General features: G+C 37.8%; 2 protein-coding genes across 2 annotated transcripts in view; one reads left to right on the forward strand and one right to left on the reverse strand.

The window, feature by feature from the left end:
- lrp8 (low density lipoprotein receptor-related protein 8, apolipoprotein e receptor) overlaps positions 1–6,736 on the forward strand; it is a 148,384-nt gene extending 141,648 nt beyond the window's left edge. The window contains 1 exon segment of the mRNA XM_063891900.1: positions 1,132–6,736. Coding sequence (XP_063747970.1) covers positions 1,132–1,170 — 39 coding nt within the window. The 3' untranslated portion in view covers positions 1,171–6,736.
- An 8,041-nt stretch (positions 6,737–14,777) lies between these two features.
- Positions 14,778–19,484, reverse strand: part of kank4 (KN motif and ankyrin repeat domains 4) — a 64,065-nt gene continuing 59,358 nt past the window's right edge. The window contains exon 10 of the mRNA XM_063891780.1: positions 14,778–18,276. Within this exon, the coding sequence (XP_063747850.1) occupies positions 18,157–18,276 (120 nt within the window). The 3' untranslated portion in view covers positions 14,778–18,156. The remainder of the gene's footprint in view (positions 18,277–19,484) is intronic.

Genomic DNA, 19,484 nt, shown 5'->3' on the forward strand with positions numbered 1-19,484 from the left:
AAATGTATGTTTTAGAGTGGACAGTAACATTGTAACATTGCCCAAATGTTGACTTTATTTCCCGTTATAGTGTAAAGGACAAGATAAAGAAAGGAGAGCACAAATCAGAATCAAGGACAATTAAGAATAATTTATTCTACATTTTATCTTGAGTGTAGTTGTAGAAAGCAGGATTCTTATCATTTGATGAGTTGCAGGCTACCCTGTTGATTTCCTATTTGATGCAAAGGCAGTCTTTGAGAAAACGTATTAGGCATGAAGCTGAATTTTCTGCAATATCCAAAAACAACGTCAGCTAGGATTTGCTGAAAACCGCACTTAAATGTACCAGACACTCATGACATTTATTTAATATATTTGTTGCTATAGGTATAGGAAAGCAAGCAGGCAAGGACAGCCAAAAAGGATTATAGGGGGGTGGGAGTCTAGCGCTTTGATCGGTTGGTATGGTAACACAGATTTCTTTGTGTTGCTCCAGAGAGAAAAGCAGCACAGAATCCTGTGTACCATTGGCACGATGACAGGCTGCAAACACACACACACACACAAGCACACACACAAACACAGGAAACAGGTGCACAAGTCATATTAACATTCAAGGTCGAATTAACAACCAGCCTCTGCGAAGTGCTGCAGAGAGCGAACTCTCTCTCTCTCATCTTTTATTATTTACATCTGCACAAATGTCTTTATTGCCTTCCAATGTTTTTCTCTCCTCTCATCTCCTTTCTTTTTGTGGCACTGTGGCAACTCAGACAGCCAGAGAAAAATCAGGTTGGCATAATGTGGGCCAGACATTTTCAGCCGCAGGCAAGTATCCTGCATTCCTCGCATTGTATCAGCCAGAGAAGGGGGGAATGAATAAAGGGTGGGTGGGGAAAGGGGGGATTGGAAAGAGGGGAAAAGGAAGGTCAAGGAGAGATGAGGACTGTAAGAAGGAGCATAGACACTGGACTCTTTAGGAACCTGCCATTTCTTTCCCGAGTGCCATCTATACTTGAATCTCTCTGTATCTCCTGTTTTCGTTCTTTCTTCTCTGTCCATCATGCCATTATGTTTTCTTTTCGTCAGCTCTCTCTCCCTCTCTCCTTTACCAGCCTACTGTAACAATTTTTTATCTGCTGTTTGCAGCGCGTGGCACTCAGTCTGGAGGATGATGGCTATCCCTGAGGGGGGGCTGCAGCCTGCCCCCCCCCATCCCAATGCCTTCCTGGCCCCTCCTCTCACCACAGCTACACCGCAGAACAGAAAAGGAAAGGAGTTTGCCTGCCCTTTTAAGGAGCAAGGGATGACATGTACATCTTTTAAATCCCCCTTTCTCTCCTGTTTTCTCCACTGGAGTAACAATACTACCACTACTAGCCACTACTACTTCCCTTAGTGCTAGTCCATTTGTAGCATCTGCTCCTCTCCTCTCTCTTCTTCGCCTCTTGTTAGCTGTAGTGGTGTTTAAAATGCTGCTTGATGATTTTTTCTCAAACTAACCTCATTTGGCTCTCCCAGTGAACATTGTAAATAGAAGGCTGCGTGGCCATCGCACAGGGAGAGAAAAGCCGGCATGCATTATTTTTTAATTCTTCATTTTTACAATTTTTTAATTTATTTGTATGCGTTTTCTCTTGTAAATATGTAATCAGAATCTCTAAGTGCTAGAGTACTACTGGAAGATTTTCAAGGGTACACAGTTTTAGGAAGTGGTGTTTTTTTTCCTTCCTAGTTTTCTTTACATCTAGAGTTGACATGACAGATTGTTGGTTTGTAACAGGAGAATGTCATCCTTTTTTACACCCAGCCTTTCAGATTTGCCCCCTTGACATATTGTATGTGAGTGGGAGAGGCTAAATATAGCCAAGGGGAAAGGAGACGGAAGAAAAAGATGGGGTTGTCTGCATGTTTGGAGGTGGCTTAGGGGTGATAGAGTTAGGGAAGCTGTGATTTTTTTTATTGTTTTTTTTGGAAGGGAATTGAAGGATTTGTGACATCAGAGGGTAGTTCCTCAAGGCACAAAGCTACAGGGCAGAGAAGGCAAAGGATTATGGGTAATCCTCTATCCTGGAATCAGAGGTATGCGTGCAGTAGATAAAGAACTTGGGATTGTTAGTTGATTATCGGTTGGACTTTTTATTTGTGGAAACAGTGTCCTGACACCTTTTTGCGACTGAAATATGAAAATAATGCTTTGAATTAGAGAGTTCTTTGAGTGCCACATGCTGTATTGAAATCCTGTAGAAATTAAGTAAAAGCAAATTAATAAAATGGAAGAAATAGCAAGCAGCTTACTGACAAATGGATCTATTGACATAATTATTATTGCCAGTAGACAACTGCAAAATGTGTTTGTCCATTTTTTATTTATTTTTTGGCTCCAATAGTCTTAAACACTTAATCACTCTTATAACTTATGGTTCATGGCTGACACAAAATCACTTTTACTGAACACTTTTGTTGAACAACAAGGCTGTGTTTTTTTCTGGATGACATGCCGTAGATAAAGAGCCCACACTTGAAAGGAATCACTTTCCGCTGTCACTGACTGTTCAGTTGTTGCTCTGCTTTGTATGAACAGATGAGTAATACTCCAAGGCTGACTGAGCCCAGCACTGATTTGATTTGAAAGCTAGATAGAGAGGAGGCATGTAAACCAGCATTAAGAGCTGATCTTCCATTGGCTAGCCACAGACATGCTTCTAGCCCATTGAATCAGATGGAGTTCATGCCCAGTGACTATTGCAATAATTGCTCATAATATGTTGTTACTGTGAATATCTAGAGGCCGTCGTGACAGGTTAATATGATCTCTGTTATAAGTACTTATGGCAACATTCCTATTCTAGATATCATTTAGTCTTAATCAAAGGCATATAGTATTTGTTTAGAACACTTTCAAAGCATTAGGGTTAAGAGGTTTTAGAATAATTTCAACAATGTTGCAATTGAGCTTTGTTTCTCACATCCTTTGTATTTTATAACAACAAGCAAAAAACAGTATAGAATGCAAACATCAAAGTCTTCCAATGTAGGTTGAGACCTAGTATTTGTTTCATCTTACTATAAACAGCATGTGCATACAAACAAAGCGTTGATTAATGGTTGGTATAATTATTCATGTTTCTGGAAGTGTTTGCTCAGTGTGGATGCTCGTGGTAACCACGGGGGAGGAAGAGAGAAACAGGCAGAGAAGGTGGGCAGGAAGTGACTAAACCATATGCCAACAGGTTAGTGTTTGGAAGATGAATAGTGGCCTATTTATTTTGCCGGATTTCTGGTGATGCTGTGTCACGTAATCCCTGCTCACATCCCTCAGAAGGATGGCACTCTCTCCTTACCGTTTATGATGCGCATTGGGAGATTTGTACGACCTATATGTGAAAAGTGGCATGCCAGACAGGTAAATTATAGTGATCTCCATCATTGCACTCCTCCAAGTCTATAATGAAGGATGATTGAGAACAAGCATGAGGCCATCTCCATTCATCTTAACAAAATAAAATGCATTACACAGTGGGGAAGACTGTGAGTCAGCCTAACATGAAACCTGACTGGTTTAATAGTGTAAGATTGACGTGTAAGGAAATCGACACAACTGTATCTTTGTTTTAACTGACATTTTTTAAATACTTTTGTGGGTTGTAATGGCGATAGAAATAGTTGTTTATCCTCACAATTTCAGATTTAAAGTCAATAAAGGACATGATGTAAGATGCCAAGAAAGATTAAACAGATCAGAATTTAAGATTAAATACATCACAAACTCACTGCCAGATTGAACCCTGTGCTCAGCCAGCGTTGCACTCCTCATCGTTTCCTTCATGTCCTTGTTTGCTGCAGGTCTAATAGAGTTCCATACAGAGGGTTTGCAGTTAGGAGAATAAATTGGTTATTTATTGAGGTGACTGAGCGTGGCATTGTAGGAAAGTTGTTATTGCTACAGTGTAAAGACAGATTGGCTAGTCCACAGCGGGGACACCTTGAGAGCAGCCGTCTCCACTGAAGGACGCTGATAAAGTCCATAAGGGACTTTTGTCATTCAATATTTAGGAGGTTGTTATTAAGAAGGTAATACAGGACATGCTTTGAAAGTATGCTATCTTGAAATTCTAGATTCTAATTTTAGGAAAATTAAGGACTTAATCAACGCCCTTACAGCAGTATAATCCTACATTCAATTACAGTCATTTTCATAAACAAGGGAGCAGTTAGAAGGATCTTACAGAGCTCATGCTGAAGCTGTTGAAGAATAAATAGTGCAGTGTTTGTGTATTTATATTTTTTATTGTAGTGCAGGTATGATGCTGTGTAGGTATGCGTCCGTTTTTTGCTAGGAGTATTTCAGGGTTAACCAGATGCTGCAGCGCTGCATGTATAACATAGCACAAAGTTATTAAACACTAAACCAGGATAGTAACTTTTAGATTTGGTCTTAAAAATGTAAGGCGCACACATTTCAAAGTGTCTTAATATGAAGATCGTAAGCAGGCTGTCCCAGCAGTTTGTAGATTCAAACTAACACACAAACAGAGTCTGAACCAGTTGACAGAGAAAAGGCGTTAAAGCATTAATTCCACAGATAAGATAAGTTTTGAATAGCCAACCTATTTTTCAAGTTTTAATGAAGAAAACCAATGTATTTGTGAAGACTTTACACACAAACTTACTGTAGTGATGAATATACAGTACAAACAGCTGGTGCAACATCCAGTTCTTGATTTTAAGACACTTTTCAGAGCATAAAATTCACCTACTGTGTCCGTTAGGCCTATCCATCTATTGGTTTTTGGTCATACTTTCATACAACACTTTGATATTTCTAACACTCTAATGCATAATAGGCAGGTTCCTATCACAAATAAATGATGTCACGGTTGCATCTGGTTTATTTTATGGAAGTGATGATACAATAACATAGCACAACAGTATAGCACACTCTAACAGCTGTGATAACCCATAATTCAATATAATCGTCTGCTGTAATTACAGTGTTTCGGATTTGTGCTCCCTGTTTTTGATTGTCCTGTTGCATGTCCCGCCCTCCCGCTCTTCTAATTGGTTGCTTCCAGTCCTTTTCCTAGCATAGAATCTGACCCGTGCTGCTTTTAACCAGGATGCATTCACTGCTTTCTAACATAACCTACATCTCTCCACCACTTCACTTCTTCATGCACTGTCAAAAGTAATCTGTGGTTACTACTAAATTGTAGTTTAGAGATCAGCACTGCTGTCTCTGTGCTTTCTCATTCTCTTGCCCCCCCATCTTCATCTTAGTCATCAACATCTTTTCTTTGGCATGGGCTGTCAGTCTTTGGGTTCAGGCACACACACACACTGGACTAATGGGATAAAACACAGGAAATAACCTGGAACCCCTGAAATAATGAGGAAACCCAAGAGCCGGAAAAAAAACTCAAGGAGAAGCAGTCCCTCATTCAACGACCAGCTACAGTTTTGGACTGTGGAAGGAGCCCTCATTGACTCTACTTGGCTGGCATTTATCTCTTGTTGACCCAGTGACTTTCCTTCAACTGGTTCCTCTTATTATCATGTGTTTTTGGGGATATGTCTGTGCGTTGTAGTTGTTGCTCTCTCTTTTCTTTCTTCCATTGCCAAACCATTCTCAGTTTCATATTTGATCTTCTTAATGTTGGATTACTTGAAGGGCAATGTTCAGTCGCCTACATTTTTTTACCAGTTAGTGTAAAATGAAGACGGCAGCAATGGGGAAGTTGTGAAGTCTGTGTGTGTAAATCTTTTTGTGGGTTGGGATGATGATATACTGTAGAGGCAACTTTTTTTATAAGTAACAGTATTGTCACAGAATCTGACATTTTCCTTCAACAGTGATTGAGTTGGGAGAAATCACAGCAAATATAAAAAACTATTGGCTCCAATATTTTTGCAAATCTGTCTACCTGGATTTTCTCAAAATGTCGCTGATGTGTCATTGCCTGCAATGAAATCTCAAATACCATTGGGGGTTCTGTCCATTCCACAGCCATACGACAGGCATTTTTTTACGCTGTTTGTTGCACAAAACTTTTCAAGAAGCCTTCTGCACTGTGTAAAGAGATAACGTTCTTAGGAGGGGAGGAAATAAAAGGGAGTGGGGGGGGGGGGTTCAATGGTACAGTCCAATGGTTTTGAATCATGACTTGTAAATACGTTTTCATACAGCAAAAACTTTTTGATAATGTTTTAAATGTATCTGTAAAAAAAGATGTACATAAACCTCTCGGGTTAAAAGGAGTGTAGACTATATATGAATTTATTTGTACACAAGAGCACTGGATTTATTTACTACTTGATTGTAACTAAAAATTAATAATCTGCCAAAGTGTTTTTACTTTACTTCCTCTCCTGTCTGATCCGTTTGTTTGCTTTTTAACAGCATTGCAGATCTTTAGTGTTCATACTGTATTTAATTCTGTTGAATAGATTTTGTTGTTGTGCGTTTAAAAAAAAGAGGTTATCTTTTTAATTTATTGGTGCCTTGTTTTGTGCTCCTGTATACTTTTACTCTTTCTGTTTTTCTGTGTTTTGTGTCTGCGGGACGGCGGGCGGGGGGGTTAACTGGCGGGTTGGTGAGGGATGGGGTAGGGGGAGTTAAAAACTTAGCAACTTCTGTACTTACATGAAATATCTGTACTGTATGCCAAAATGGTCTCACTCACGTTTCTATGAAATCAAGCTGTTGATAAATATCTCTATATATTGATATATTAAATTTATAAAAACTGTCCAACCTATTTGTCTGTCTGTGTTTCATCTGACTCTGCATTCTTGTGGTATGTTTTTACAAATAAATATGGACCCTAAAGTAACTCATTAGTTTAAGAAAGACAAAAAAAGTATTACAAACACTGACCTCTGGATCTCAGGACCTTGAAAAACCTGCCTTAATTATGCAACAAAAATGTTTTATACTTAAATTATTATTGATAATCATTACAAAGCCAAATACAAGTAGTACAAGGTAAATTGTAAAGCACTTAAGGTACAGTTGTCCCATTAAAGTGCAGTCCATTGAGCATTTCTACTTCAAGAAACAAAGAATAAATGGATTTTTTTGAGCCATGACGAGATACTGTATATATATATATATAAAATATCGTTATGCCCTTTAGATAACATGATGAGATGAGTTCATGAAGTTGAGCATTAAAGTAAATAGGTTGACGGTTTGTAACATGGCAAAGCTCCCTAACACACCCACTGAAAATGTGTTTTTGGTTGTTGCCAGCTTTTTTCTGATATGGATTTAGAATATGTAGAGTTGACAACCCCCTCTATCTTTAGACAACGTAAAGCAAAGTTCTCCATCGTGATACCAGCGTCAAAGTCGAGCTGTTTCCTTTTAAACATAATGTAAAAACTTTATTTGATCATCCAACACAGGAAATGCGATAATATAAACGGAAAGTATGAACAATCTTTCACGGCTTGTTAAAGTTTTAAACTTAATGAGATTTTGTTGTGTTTTGGGAGTGCCACTAACCAAAGCCAATTCACTCAGAGGAAGCACACCTGTCTCGCACTTGATATCACTAAAGATGAATCGGCTTCCCCTTTAGAGCATAAAGATAAATACATTTGAGCAATGAGTTGCTGAACAAACTTAAAGTCTAGTATTAATGGTTTCCCCCTTTTTTCGTTTAATTTTTTCTTATTTATATTGAATCTTATGCATATGTTTAATGAGGGATACGAATTTCACCAGTCTAGTGTCCGCTATATTATCTACAGAGAGTGTATAGAGAGAAAAGGTTCAGACAAGTTACAGTAAATGGTAAAAAGAACTGAAGTGTGAGGTAACAAAGGGGAAATAGTAAGAGGAGATGTGTTCTGTCCGTAGAGTTGAGAGGACTGAAAGTTCAATAGGGGTTTGATTGATGAGCCCACAGTGGGACTCACTGAGGATACAGGCACTCTTTGGCCTGTCCAATTTGTTGCAGGGTTGGTGTTGCTCTTCATTGAAGATTCAACTCAACCAGTGCCCTACGCTGTCATCTCCCCGTGCTTAACAGAAGTCAAAGGTTTCATTGAAGATTCATAAAAAGTGAGGTTGTCGTGCCGGATCAAAAGGTTATGGTGCTAAATGCTACACTTCATGCTTCTCTTTGAATGTCATCCTGCATCTGCCTCTTCCATTACAACTTGCTTTAGTAAACTGTATCCAATTAAGTTTACAAGCAGTTCTTAGAGGGTTAATATAAAAATGATAGAAAGTCCAAATTCAACAGTTCTCACAAGTATAGTAAAGGACAGGTGTTTTCAATCAGAGTTCTCTGCAGGGTAATCAACTCGATCAGAAACATTCAGGGATCTGTTATAGCCAAGAAAGACCTCCAACCTAATGTCCCAGAACCAGAAATGTTGAGGCTGTTAATGATCTTTCTATTGACTTTCTTTCTATGTTCAGGTTAATTGGTTGCCTTGAAAACTCAGATTTCAAACACCTGTCTTTGAAACCATATATCTCAGTTAGATGATGGTTGACTGTCTATACTGCAATCTTTCAAAAGCTTTCTGGCCTTGTATTAGGTGGTGTTTGAGCCTTCTAAAGCATTAGCGTCTTAGCTATTTAAACGGATAACTGCCATGTAATGGTGTTTAAACATATGACCCTGTGGGCCAGCGCCTGAGTAAATGTGCCAGTTTGCCCTGAGTACTTTTCATATCAAATGTCTTCTATAACAAAGTAAGTACGTAAGTCGCATCGTACAAAATCAAACAAGTGGGTCTCTATTGGTAGTTTCTACCATTGCATCCAATTTTGCAGAGGTCGTTATTTCAGGAATGCCAGTTTAACTCAGCCCAATCCTTTTATGCTGTGTCCAATTCTGGCAATGACCAGAAAGAGGAAGACACTTACAGCAATCAATTTTCACAATTGCAGTTCAGCCACACTCCACAACCTTTTCCCTCAAACCATTACCTCTCCTCTGATGACTGTCGGACTTTATCAGTTAATATTTGGAGTAAGAGGGGCATCCAGGTGGGAGAATTCAGAAAGTATTCATTTGAACCCTCGCTTAATCATGAATAAAATATTTAAGGAGCCTGACACGGCAACTCTAGTTATATAAATACTTTTAAATAAGCACAGCTGACACAAATGTGCACCTCTCCTCCATCATAGAGGAAAGCTTGTTGTTCTTTCATTTTTTTCTTCAGAGTTCAAAAGTGTTTAACTAGTTCACATCACTTTAGTCTACTTTATATTGGTAATAATAAAGGTGTTGTATCAATTAAAATGACATCCTTGTTGCCTCTTTCCCACACGCACAACAGCCTTAAGCTTAGTTTAAAAGGCCTAAACAACACAATTAGGGAATGGCAGCTGAACGTAGTGGAGAATATACAGTAACATCCAACAAGCTGCTCCCATCAGGAATTGCTGGAAATAAATCAGAATTAAATGAATATTTAACTTACACATTTGTCATGGGGCCAGAAACATGACTTCAAATTAATTCTATTGTTCCTTCATGTCTGCTGGATGTGTAAAGAGGCAGCTGTTATTATGCAGACAAAAATGTTTAAAAAAAATTCCATCAATTTAACAAACATCTTTCATTCCTGTGTTGAGTGTTTTACTAACATCAATGATGTTTTTCAGCTTTAAGTGTGTAATTCATTGTGCCAATACAGCGTACATCATCATCACACTTAAATATCAGGATTATTCAGTGTGCAAATGACAATATAAATGCTTATTCCTTGTTAACAAACTTGCATTGAATTTAATTAGTATTTGAACAAAGCTATCCTCACACTGTGTCATGCCCTGTTGCCCCTGCTGGCTGGAGGCCCCCACTGCACTAATGTTATTGCCATTAAAACTTTGAGTGCAGCAACACACTGAAACAGGCTGCCAACCTGCTTGGCTCTTTCATCCAAGAAACATTAATCCTCCATTTTGTTTTCAGGGCACAGTACTTTCTGTATATTGACATCAAGCAGAGGCTTTGCTTATGTTTGCTGTAGTAATTCCTTTTAATCATTCTCCATTATTGTCTCGTCTCTTTCCCGTCTCATTACACCTTCCTCTCTCTCATTACCTTCTGTGGTGCTTTTGTGATGCCTCTGAGAGCCTTGCATAGGAGATATAGGTTTATGGCGCTCCTGTGTGGGAACAGTTTCACAGGATTAACAATTGAAGTGTTTCATAACCATTGCAATAAAAAGTGATTGTTAAAAGCAAATTAAGACTCCCTCCACCATTTGCAGTTATTTTCATTTGCATCAGCCCATTCCCTACATTTTCCCTCCTCCGTTTTCAATCTCACCTTCTGTCTCTCTCTTGGTCCATTTCATTTAACATCTATCAGCACTTTTCGCTGCTCCCTTGTAACGCTTTCCCACAGTAGCACCTTTTTGCAGTGATATGATGTTTCGACTTTGTAAAAAAAGCCAGTTGGGTAATTTGCCACATCTGGCCTCATGAAGTTATTGCAATAAAGTCCCTTTCTGTTTAAAAATGCAGTGAACACACAGATACCTCTCTGCCTCCCTCCCTCCCTTGTCTGCCTCATGCATGACAGTTCCTATTATCTCCTGGATAATAAGTTGCACAGATTAGCCACGGGGGCAGACGGAGAAGCAGGGATATGGCACAGTGTACGTGTGTTCGTTTGTGTGTGTGCCTGTCTGTGTCTGTCAGCATGAATTTTCTGTATGGCTGTGTGTGTGGCTATTAATATTTGCCTGTCTATGTTTGTGTGTCTGTTTGTCCTAGTGTGCTTCTCTTTGTCTGATTATGGATTTACGTCCAGCTGTGTGTGTGCCCGTCTGGATTTTGTGTCTGTCGGTATAGATGAATGCCAGTATGTGTGTTTGTCTCTTTACGTGTGTGTGTGTGTGTGTGTGTGTGTGTGTGTGTGTGTGTGTGTGTGTGTGTGTGTGTGTGTGTGTGTGTGTGTGTGTGTGTGTGTGTGTGTGTGTGAGAGTGAGTATGTGCGTGCACAGGAACACACCAGAGGAGGAATTGATGGGCTAAGTGCCATTACCAGAAAATTACAGCTAAAAGTCTCGAAGCTAACGAGGACAACTGATCATCATGGTGCTGGCAGAAAGGGAGGCCACAAAAAACATCTGCAATTCAGATTAGGAGCACTGTGTGTGTGTGTGTGTGTGTGTGTGTGTGTGTGTGTGTGTGTGTGTGTGTGTGTGTGTGTGTGTGTGTGTGTGTGTGTGTGTGTGTGTGCGCACGCATGTGTGTGTGTTATATAAATACCCCGATACATTCGCCCTTCTTCTATAGGTGCATGTGTGTGTCTTTAGTGCTTGTATGATGAAGGGGATTACTGTTATTCACGTTTTGAATGAGAAGTTATTCTCCCAGTGTGTTTGCATGTGTGTGGCACACAAATATGAATACTGTATCAGTGTAATTGGCTGAGCCCAGTGTGAGTTGACTTTAAGGGCATTCATACACCACATTGAGTGGATGCCTGTAATGGGCTCATACTCCACTCCCTGTGATGGGCTTATTCCACAGCACACAAAGGCAGCCAGCTATAGGGATGTAAACATGGGCAAGGTGTAATTACAATAGAACAACACAACAAATATTTCTTCCATTTGTGCTGCAGATGTTAGTTTTGCATATATTTGAGTAATTCATTTAATTAAGTGTTTACCTGCTGGGAAAGGTGGTGTGTTCACACCAACAAATACTATAGATAAAAATTTTGGAAACCGAATATTAAGCCTTCATCTTTACATTCCCATGGCTTCAAACAGTAGTTGATGTGGAGAAAAAAACATAATTTCTACTCATTATCCTTTCCTCTACAACCTCAGTGTTTGGTAATAGAGTGTGCAAAGAGAATTACAAAATTGCCTCACTATGTATGTGTGTTTGTGTGTCCACATCTATTGCGTGTACAAGCACACCAGTGTGTATTGTGTGTTTATGTAATTACTGCAGCCAGAACAACTCAAAAACAGCACAAACACATCATCCACTTCAGTTACGAGCAAATCACTCTCCTCCTCTCAGTTTGTGATTAACGGCCATCTGTTTCCTGTGAAAGAATGAATTTTCCAGTCTGCTTGAATCAATCAAATGATTCCAATATAGATGTTTTTTGATCATTGTAAAATATTATGAGAGTGGGTAGTGTGTTTATGATAAAAAACAATAAACCTTGTGTGCTGCTACCCATAAAAAAAAATCCATATACATGCTTTTACTTTGAAATATCCCTTACGTACTTACTTTGTTATAGAAAGGGAAATATCCCTGGTCAACAGTAGCAGGTCCAGGTTTTAGTATCATATGGCTAGATCTGGCATGATCACTCTTTGGCATGAATGATAAATAAATGTAAAGAAATAAGTACATTTTAAGACTCTAGAAATGAGTTTTGATGATAAATTGCACATTCAATAGACCTTAATTTGCTCTTAACAGATGGCACCTTTTAAGTAATGTCCAGTCATGTCAGGGAGTCCTTAATAGATTAATATTATTATCTATTATTATTTAAATGTTAATATTTGAATGTAAAGCCTCTTTATTTCCTTACAAAACTGAGTCTCTCAAGAGCACAAAGATACAGTATTCTTTAGTATAAACATTTAAATGACCTGTAGCCCCAGTTTAAAATTGAAATACAGTGTAGTGCAACTTTAAAATATGACAAATCCATGATAGTCATTAAGCAATCCCAGGGCAAGATTACAAGTGTAATTATTAGATGAAAATCAGTAAAACTGAGTCCTCAATATGCACAGGCAACTACCACCGCAAAGGAAATTCTTTGAAAGAAGGATATAAAGCTTATTGATAGAAGGTGTTTCCAAACAGACGTAGTCCCGAAGGAAATCAAGCTGTTCACATGGCATAATGATCAAGGTTATTTAATTATCCAATATGTTGGATACCAAAGCTGAAAGTAGAGAAGTCAGTCCTATAGAGCATGTTCATACTGCATGTTCATTCAGAAACATTTGTCATTTGTGGCATCTAGATTATCTTGATTCCATTTCAATTAAAAACAGCGTTGCCTTGCATCTTACTTTCATTAAGTTCATATTTACTGAAGCTTTGACTTAGGTTTTGTGTCCAATGGATGAAATATTCTCATAGGAGCAACTTTCAAATATAAGCAGAGTGGGAAGGAAACTTGAATTTAACAAATGCTATACTTTTTTTCTTACTTTTACTTAACTTTAACTTTTATAATGCTGTAAAACAATCATTCATGTAAAAAAAACACATTGCATCTACCTGAATGAATCACTGATTTAATGGCACCACTTAACCAGCATGCCAAGTGACCCAAATCAAACACACCCAAGCTGTTATGAACAGATGCATTCTGGGTGGCTAATTGCTCACTGCTAATATGTTTGTATTGGACAATCCAGAAGTGACTGCTGTGTTCACTGAGGAACCAATTAAACCTTCCTTAATTTATTCACACATTTATAACACCTTTAGGAGTGAAGCGTGAGGTGGGACACAGTGGACTACTGTACTTTGATAATGAAGAAGCAGAGGCATTGGACCTATGAACCAGGGTGTAAAATACTGCAGACATGGACAGGGTTAGTGCTGGTGATGTTATTATTTGTTGACATTTGCTTTAAGTCAAAGGACGGTTAGGTCATGTCTAGCCCTAACTCTAAACCACTGGGGGTCCATCACTAAAATTACCCTTTGAGGAACGATAGGTCTGTCGAATATCATAACTAACTTCACCATGGTATTCTTTTTTTAATATGGCATAAATATGGTCTTTAATACAAGTATTTGCAGAGTTTATTTTGATAGACCCTATACTTTTTGCATTTTTATGTAAGTAGGATGGGTAAAAAGTGTAGGCTTCAGTAAACTTTCTTAAAAGTTTAAGCACTCAAACTTGAGTGCAATGTTCTAGTAGCACTGACTGACACATACATTCTGCATTTAAGTAGCCAACTTTAATATTTGATATGTCATATTTTTGCCAGGACTTCTGGACTTTTACTTGTTATTACATACTTAGATAGTGAGGTATACATAGTAGATATTGTTTTTACTTCCTCCAGTGATAAAGTAAGAGCCTTTATGTAGTGTTGTTTTATACATTTCTGCCTGAGAAACAATCCTCCTTCAGAAAGGCGTGAGACCATTTTCAATTGTCGGAGTCCTGAAAATCCCTCAGTTAGTTCTTTCTTACCACAAAGCAATACCACCATCTGCTGGTCACTGTTTCTTATTACGTCATATTGGAGTGTTGGAGCTGAGATAAATCCCGAAAGTTAAAAAGTTTTTTTAAAAAATAAGAAAATGTCACAGCACCATGTTCACAAGGATAACTGAATTCAGAAAACTACTTTAATCATAAAGCATTATCATATAGTTGCACTCACTGCAATCATGAAATGATATGAAACACATCAAGACATATCCATCAATTTAATTTATTTAATATTTATCAAATTTAGTATTCTCACAAATTCTTGGTGTGTGGGATGTTAAAGCTGCACTATTTGGTAAGGTTTTCTCTGTTAAACTGAAAATGATTAATGTTATGCAACCCGATCTTACCATCTCTACACAATATTTTGCCTGGTAATATTTTTCTGCCATTGAGGTTCCCTGATATAATGAAATAATGTATATTAAGTTGGATTGTCTGAAATGTACATGTAAAGCATATTTTGTACATCCAAACTGATTACATAACTGAAAATAAAGGCAAAACTCAAGTAAATAAACACATCTAAACTTTTCAGTTGCTGCTATTTTTTGTTGGAAATAACCAAGAACAACATGAAACACGTTTTATTCTTCATATTTATTCCAGAGTAGTTCTCTGATTCGCAACATATAAGCCCGTTGTACAAGGAACTTTACAGAGAGGTACAGGTTTTTAAATCTTGACTCTGTCATATACATAGACTTAAGATTTTTAGATGGTTACCCAAACAAGGGAGACTGTGCCCATTAACTTTTAGCCAGTGTTAATCTGTTTTATAATTTCCCACAAATTTAAAATGTAGCAATAAAGGGCACATGACACAGTCCACAACCTTGTCAACACCGCACATGTAAAATACGACCCAACCAGTCAAAGATAAGCTGTATAATCACATCATGAGGGAACACTCAGCATAATTTCCAATCATTCAAATTCCCCTCCAACAGTATCACTGGAATATTTGTCCATGCATACATAAGTATACTATATATGGTAAAAAATATAGCATTTGGAATAAATACTTTTATCATTTTTAGAGCAAACTGTCAGACAACACTTGTTATATATTTTTCACAATACTGTATGTACATGTATTTGGATACATTTACAGAAACACAAATTTTATATTTAACCCCCTGTGAAACAGATTTGATTTAACTTCTTTGGTGTTGGGCCAGTTCTGAAACCAAATAACATCTGGGTCACACTGGATTAAACATATGGACGACATGATTTGTTTTAAGACTTAATACACAGGCACGGAAGACCAGATATAACATATTTCCCACAGCACAGATCGGATCATCCTTTAGCTGTGTGACAGAAGGGAAACTACGCAGACTCTAATTTCTTTCCCTTAATGTGCTGAATTAATTTTAAATAATTTCTCTCTGATCCTGTGTAAACGCAGCATCATTCTTGAGCAGATCTGTGCTACTTTGTGACTCAACCAATGATGATCTGATCACTAAGCTCCAACATTCTCATTGTGGCTGAGTAAATTCTGCCATGTACTTCTATGTAATCAATGTTCTTCATGTAAGACATCTATCTTTATGTCAATGTATCATTATACCTAGTCCCATGTTAGCACCCATATCAATAACATTTCTGGGAAAGAGATAGAACTGGTGCAGTAACAGTGGTCAGATCACACCGCAGCTCAGAAAGAAAGTTGTTAAGTCAGCCCTACATACTGTATTCATGGTAATATAAATGTATTATCAGTGAAATATTGTAATTTGAATCCATCTTTCTGAAAATAATAAGAGCCCAGCTGCTTGAGTTGTCAGTAAGACACGGATACTGAAGAGTCTTTTGATGTGATCCAAGTATTGGACCTCAATCTTGCTTCTGTAGAATATGATTTATTTTCTGACTGTTCTGTAAGTGCAGACTGGACTGTTATCGACCATTTGGCAGTTGTTAATATGAGTGGTATTTCCCTTTAAATTCCACCTTAAGTAACCCCAGCAAACCCCAGGCAAACAGAAACAACAGTTATCTGGTGGGATTCTAAAAATCTAATTTTGTAACCCAGATGATGGCATCAGGGTTTTCTTGTCTTGGACACTATGTCTGTTACAAACTTGGGGTATTGAGTATGAAAGATTCATGCATGTAACAGACAGGGAGGGCTAAATAAAACAATACCACTAATATTATGGAAATTGGTGCATTATCCAGTGTCTGTTGGAGTTCCCTCACTTTACGAAAGTGCTCCTAAACACAATGATATATGGTAATGTGCCTCTTCAGGGGTTTCCTGTAGGGGTCACTGAAGGGGAACTGTTAGGTTGTAAACATTTTCTCGGACCAGTACGGCTGTTTTTTTAAGATACTTTAGAAAAATGGGTGGAGATTGGTGGAGAACAGAACAAAAAGAAAACACAACCTGGAACACATCTTATTTCTAAAATGTAAAATGATCTTCTGATTAAGGCTAGACTGAAGTCACTCCCCTATTCTGATTTAAAAAATAGTATTTCATACATATTGCTTCTTTTGGGACTGCAAGCCTTTAACAACACATTGCTTAAGAACAAAATGAACCAGTGTGAGTAATTTGAAGACAGGCAGATCTTTTGTAATTAAGATTTACTTTAAGAGTTTAAGTGTCTTTAGTCGCGCATGGTAAAAAATATTCAGACTCATTCCTATGTCTGAACTGACAGCCGGTTTCTCTGTTAGTCCCATGGTCCATGCCGGTATAGTTAGACTTGCTACATTGTTTTCTTGGAATGTATCACAGCCAGCCTGACATTCATTGTGCATTTTGTAGCAGTTGCATACAATATTTGATTTTAGACGAGCAGGCGAACAAGACGTATATTATATTTGTACTGAGGGACGAAGAGATATCGGTCATGGGAACAGACAGTATTACAACATACTGTTGTTTAGTACTTTAAGACAGCCAGTAGGGGGAGTAACTGTGTATGGGCATGCAGCACCTTCAAAACAGAGCAATCTTCACATTAAAAGACTTTTGTCTTTCTTGAATCTGGTTATATTGTTGTTATGAAAAAAGATCATTTCTTTTGTGTCATTTCATCTCCATCTAAACCATTTGTATTTCAAAAATTCACAGATGACGAACACCCATGTCCTGTATGTGAAAAAACATCAATACTATGGCAAAAACAATACATTAATATTGTTAAATATCCACTGAATGATAGGACATTTCACCATGAGTTATATACTATTATACAGATGTTATAATTCACACTTTTGGAGATGTATATACTTTCTTGTGGACACCAATAATAATATTGAGGACTATTAACTGTACACAGACAATACCAATAAAAAAGTGCAGTAGAAAATACAGTTTCTGTGTTTGTTTATGATTTATAATCTGTTGAGAATAACATTCTACGTATACTATGTTCTCATAATGGCTCATGTCCAATTATGAAAAGAATGATGTCAATTTCATGAAGGAAAAAAAATAGAAATAATGTCATATATAATATATTTGAAAGGTAGATCATGTGCTTATAGTATTTAGCTTGATGAGCTAGTTGATGATAAGAAGCAGCAAGTTTTTCAGAATATCGCTTGCCAGTCCGTTCATCCCTGCTCCCACTTCATATTCTCCCCGTCTTCCTGTGTCAATCACACTTGTCTCCATGGCAGCGGCTTAACATCTATTCAACCGGGCCCGTTTGTTGTCCATCCACTGAGTGGATATGCAGCATATCCATAAAGACCCACAGGGCATTTTGGCAGAGATGTGGAAGAAAAATATGTCTGCCCATTGCTGGACACTCCAGTCTCAGAGGTTTAAATGTAGTTCCACAGTAAACAGAGGTTTTTTTCCACTGGTCATTCTATTGTATGGTGTTACCATCTTCAATTCAACCTTTACTATCTTGGTTGGGGGGCAGAGGGTCTTTTAAATTGAAGGTTTGGGGGTCAGGAGGCCTTTGTGGTTTGGAGACGTAAACAGTGTAGGCTTGACTTAGAGGAGGTCTGCGGTATACGAGGGCTCAGAGGCCCGGGTCTCAGCGTGGGTCTTCAGCAGATCAACTATCTCTTGGTGGGAGGCTCCTTCTGAAACTGACAGTGCTGACTGTCTATTCTGGGGGGGGAAACGAGAAAACGTTACAATTTCACGTCAACGATCATTGTAGTGACTCTTCTTATCCTGACAGTGGCAGTGTTGTGTTGTGTTGCTCTTCCTCTGACAACCTAAAATCATAGTACATGCGTATATACTGCACAGCCCTAATGCCTGCAATTCTAAACTGTGCTATTGGAAAAGCTGTGTTCATTATATGGAAATACGTTTTACCTTATTCTCTTGTTATACACCAGATGAAGAAATAATTTGTTACATTTCTCTAAATCTGATCTAATTATTTTTTTCCCAAAATGACACACCAAAATGTGCAGCAAAGACTATAATAATCTGCTGCAAAGCTTCTTAGTTTCATGCAGAAATTGCCTGTTTAATCTTCCAGGGTTAAATAGTAAGCCTGGGAGGGGTTATGTAGGATATAATAAGGGAAACATGGGGGAATAATGTTGGAAGGCATGCAAGACATCAAATATTATTAAGAACAAATGTATAAATGTAATGTAAATAAAATCGAAATCTTTTATCCAGCAGCAATATGGCACTGAAAACCCAATGTTTTTATTTATAATAAAGCTAAATTGCCAATTAAAGAATTGTTTGGCTGAAGCTATTCCATAGTATATTTATTGCTAATTACATAGTTGCTTTTGGTTGAACTGCTCTTATTAATAATTGAACATTCAAGTTTTGTTTGTTTGTTGTATATTCTTCCTGTAGATTCAACAATATAGGCAAACCTCTTTGTTGATTTATATTCAAAGATGTCAACAGCTGACACAATTTTAGTGGTCTCTTCTGAAACTAATCCTACCCATTACTTATGGAACAAACCATGATCTACTAGCAGAAAATGCCACATCCATCTCAGTATAGGCTAGTTTGAGATTGGTTGTTTGATGGACACTGATACTTCAATTAAGACACAAAGCAGTACGTTTCAAGTGCTGAGTGAACTGTCAATGCTCTATAATTGCTGTTTGTAACTTCCTGCATCGTTCTCTCAGTGTGTCCTTGCGTATTGTATTTATTCTTCTAATCAAATACTTAATATTAGAGAAATTGGAGAAAACTAGACGTAACAAAGGCTGCATACTGAGACACATCATGACTGGTAATACTGATGTCTCGAAACGGTGTAAATGCTGTGTCGTGTACGTTTGCACAGCTTGACTTGTCATGCAGATAGTATAAAATTGCTTACCAGAGCT

The sequence above is a fragment of the Eleginops maclovinus genome, chromosome 9 (assembly GCF_036324505.1).
Source record: "Eleginops maclovinus isolate JMC-PN-2008 ecotype Puerto Natales chromosome 9, JC_Emac_rtc_rv5, whole genome shotgun sequence".
Taxonomy (NCBI): domain Eukaryota; kingdom Metazoa; phylum Chordata; class Actinopteri; order Perciformes; family Eleginopidae; genus Eleginops; species Eleginops maclovinus.